The 4,437-nt window shown below is 33.7% G+C and overlaps 1 protein-coding gene across 1 annotated transcript; it reads left to right on the forward strand.

The window, feature by feature from the left end:
• Positions 1 to 3,675: 3,675 nt before the first annotated feature.
• Positions 3,676 to 4,437, forward strand: LOC103582833 (olfactory receptor 8K3-like; the record flags this gene model as incomplete). The annotated part of the gene is made up of 1 exon (XM_008564317.1): positions 3,676 to 4,437. A coding segment is annotated over exon 1 (762 nt), but the record flags the coding sequence as incomplete, so codon positions are not given.

A 4,437-nucleotide genomic window follows, 5' to 3' on the forward strand; every position in this document is an offset into this window, starting at 1 on the left:
ATATAGATTATTTTATACCTCTGTTTTCAACATTATCTAATGTTATAAATCATAGTGTGAATGAGTTATTTTGGCCTAATTTGCAGACAAACTTAAAATAGCATCTCAAATTCCATATATATGTATGTATAATACACGCACACATATACATACATATATAGTTGTCAGTATATTTTATCTTGTCAGTGTGTTTTTATGTATAGAGCAATTTCAAAACTATTTCTTTCTCTAAGGTAATGGATATCTTTATTTGGAAAGAATTTTTGTGAAAATTCATTATAGAAAACCAATTCCAGTGACCTCGCTTTCCACCAATTTGCTCAGTTTCCTGAATTCTTCCATTACAAAATATATCTGATGTGTTACAAACAATTTAGTTTACATGGTAATTATAATGTAAATGCCCAGGGGGGAGGATATATTTTAGATTTTAGGTAAATTTACATTAAATACTTTTAGTAAGATAGGAGATAATTCACCCCAAACCACAGCATGTTGACAATCCAATTATAGCCATGGAGTTGGGGGAAGTCAGGTACTGGGGTCAGCTACCTGGATAACACATTATTCTATGAAATAGTTACCACAGCCCCCATAAAGAAGTTAAGTCACACATGAATAATTTATAGGTACTACATAAAGAATACCCATTTCAGGTAACACACTGTCTTCAACTAAAACAGAACAAAACAAAATACAACAGAAAGTTCACCATGTACTTGATATTTAAGAAATAATTCTAGTTACCACAAATACATTAAAACATTTCATTTTATCTAAAGTTTCTTAAGAACACTACAGTGAAGAGCTAGTTTGGTTGATGCAGATAAAGAGATTAAGATGATTTACATAATTTGGCCCAATACTCCTTTGAACATATCACAAATGTAGGTATGGAAGAAACTATGTCTACATGTGTATATTTCCTGGGATGTTTCCCTGAACAAAAATAAATAATCTCTAATATGATTTGTTAGAATTTTCTTATTTATGATTTTCTGTCCAATATCTCTCAAGTGTGGTAATTGTTTCCTCCTATACCACCTGTAGGCATAAGGGATTTCATAGGACTGTGTGTAATGTGAAGGCGGTCTAAAGATTTACACACATTATTGTAATATGAGTTTTAAAATGTTATTAAGCAATAAATATATGTATTATGTCATCTTATGTGATGGTAATTATGCGAATGCACTTATGTAATTTTCATTACACAGAAGACAGCAGAAAACTTGAATAATCATCTATAAACCTAACACCTAAAGTTACTACCATATTTTCACTTTTGCTGTATCTCTCTTATTCTCTCTCTCTCTCTCTCTCTTGCTCTCTCTCTCACACACACACACACACACACAAATACCTATACCAATACCTATACCTGTTTCTATATCTATACCTATATGATCAAAATTTGTCAATCTTGGCCATATTGAAATTTTTGGCTGAATAATTCTTGGTTGTGGAATGGTTTCCTTAGTATAGTACAGCATTTAAAAGCAACCTTGGACTCTAACATTTAGAAGCCAGTAGCACCCAGGCTCCAGTTGTGACCCCCAAAATGCCTGCAAAAACTTTCATATGCTTTTTGGAGGACAAGTCTTCCACAACTGAAAAACTACTGCATCTCTACCTCTGTCTGTGTTTCTTTATATATCATCATCGCTATCTCTGATTTCTCTATTTTTTAGGTATGTTTTCTTTGTGGGGGGTTGATTTATTTTATGATACTGTAAATTGGAAATTTGAACATATTTTTTATGTATACTAGCACTGTATTCTGAAGCATTACCAGATGATATTATTTGAAAGCTATTGATTATGCTGATGTCTCTATCAAGAATAGGTTTTCTGATACACCTGGNTAATTTGCAGACAAACTTAAAATAGCATCTCAAAATCCATATATGTGTATGTATAATACACACACACACATACACACATGTATAGTTGTCAGTATATTTTATCTTGTCAGTGTGTTTTTATGTATAGGGCAATTTCAAAACTATTTCTTTCTCTAAGGTAATGGATATCTTTATTTGGAAAGAATTTTTGTGAAAATTCATTATAGAAAACCAATTCCAGTGACCTCACTTTCCACCAATTTGCTCAGTTTCCTGCATTCTTCCATTACAAAATATATCTGATGTGTTACAAAGAATTTAGTTTATGTGTTAATTATAATGTAAATGCCTAAGGGGGAGGATATATATTAGATTTTAGATAAATTTTCATTAAGTATTTTTAGTAAGATAGGAGATAATTCACAAAAAACAACAGCATATTGATAATCCAATTATAGCCATGCAGCTGGGGGAAGTCAGGCACTGGGGTCAGCTACCTGGATAACACATTATTCTATCAAATAGTTATCACAGCCCCTATAAAGAAGTAAGTCACACATGAATAATTTATATGTACTACATAAAGAATACCCATTTCAGGTGACACATTGTCCTCAATTAAAACAGAACAAAACAAAATACAACAGAAAGCTCACCATGTACTTGATATTTAAGAAATAATTCTAGTTACCACAAATACATTAAAACATTTCACTTTATCTAAACTTTCTTAAGAACACTACAGTGAAGAGCTGATTTGGTTAATGCAGATACAGAGATTAAGATGATTTGCATAATTTGGCCCAATACTCCTTTGAATATATCACAAACATAGGTACGGCAGAAACTATATCTACATGTGTATATTTCCTGGGATGTTTCCCTGAACAAAAATAAATAATCTCTAATATGATTTTTTAGAATTTTCTTATTTATGATTTTCTGTCCAATATTTCTCAAGCGTGGTAATTGTTTCCTCCTATACCACCTGTAGGCATAAAGGATTTCATAGGACTATGTGTTAATGTGGGGGGATCTAAAGATTTACACACATTATTGTAATATGTGTTTTAAAATGTTATTAAGCAATAAATATATGTATTATGTCATCTTATGTGACAGTAATTATGTGAATGTACTTATGTAATTTTCATTACACAGAAGACAAGCAGAAAACTTGAATAATCATCTATAAACCTAACACCTAAAGTTACTACCATATTTTCACTTTTGCTGTATCTCTCTTATTCTCCCTCTCTCTCTCTCGCTCTTTCTCTCTCTCTCTCTTTCTCTCTCTCTCTCTTTTGCTCTCACACACACACACACATACCTATACCTATACCTGTTTCTACTATATCTATACCTATATGATCAAAATTTGTCAACCTTGGCCATATTGAAATTTTTGGCTGAATAATTCTTTGTTGTGGAATGGTTTCCTTAGTATAGTACAGAATTTAAAAGCAACCTTGGACTCTAACATTTAGAAGCCAGTAGCACCCAGGCTCCAGTTGTGACCCCCAAAATGCCTGCAAACACTTTCATATGTTTTTTGGAGGACAAGTCTTCCACAACTGAAAAACAACTGCCTCTCTACCTCTGTCTGTGTTTCTTTGTATATCATCATCGCTATATCTTATTTCTCTATTTTTTAGGTATGTTTTCTTTGAGGGGGTTGATTTATTTTAAGATACTCCAAATTGGAAATTTGAACATATTTTTTTTTTATGTATACTAGCACTGTAATCTGAAACATTACCAGATGATATCATTTGAAAGCTATTGATTATGCTGATGTCTCTATCAAGAATAGGTTTTCTGATACACCTGGATGGAAAAACACAACCTTACAGTGGTGAACGAATTCATTCTGATGGGCATCACTGATCGCCCTGAGCTGCAGGCTCCATTATTTGGGCTGTTCCTCATCATCTACATAATATCAGTGATCGGCAACTTGGGCATTATAATCCTCACCAAGGTGGACTCCAGGCTGAAAACCCCCATGTACTACTTTCTCAGATATCTGGCTGTCTCTGATCTTGGTTATTCAACAACTGTAGGACCCAAAATGTTAGTAAATTTTGTTGTAGATCAGAATACAATCTCCTATCATCTCTGTGCCATGCAAGGAGCTTTCTACATCATTTTCATTGTGAGTGAACTTTATATTTTGTCAGCAATGTCCTACGACCGCTATGTGGCCATATATAACCCTCTGCTCTACACAGTCATCATGTCACAGAGAGTATGCCGGGTGCTGGTGGCAATACCCTATCTCTATAGCACGTTTCTTTCTCTTCTAGTTACAATAAAGATTTTCACTTCGTCCTTTTGTGGGTACAATGTCCTTCGTCATTTCTACTGTGACTGTATCCCCTTATTATCTTTGCTCTGCTCTGACACCCATGAGCTTGAATTGATAATTCTGGTCTTTTCAGCTTTTAATTCAATTTCATCCCTTTGTATAGTTGTTCTGTCTTACCTGCTAATCCTCATAGCCATTATCAGGATGAAATCTGCTGAATCCAAGCAAAAGGCTTTCTCCACCTGTGGATCCCACCTGACTGTGGTCATAGCATTCTATGGGACT

The sequence above is a fragment of the Galeopterus variegatus genome, unplaced genomic scaffold (genome assembly GCF_000696425.1).
Source record: "Galeopterus variegatus unplaced genomic scaffold, G_variegatus-3.0.2 Scaffold18070, whole genome shotgun sequence".
NCBI lineage: Eukaryota > Metazoa > Chordata > Mammalia > Dermoptera > Cynocephalidae > Galeopterus > Galeopterus variegatus.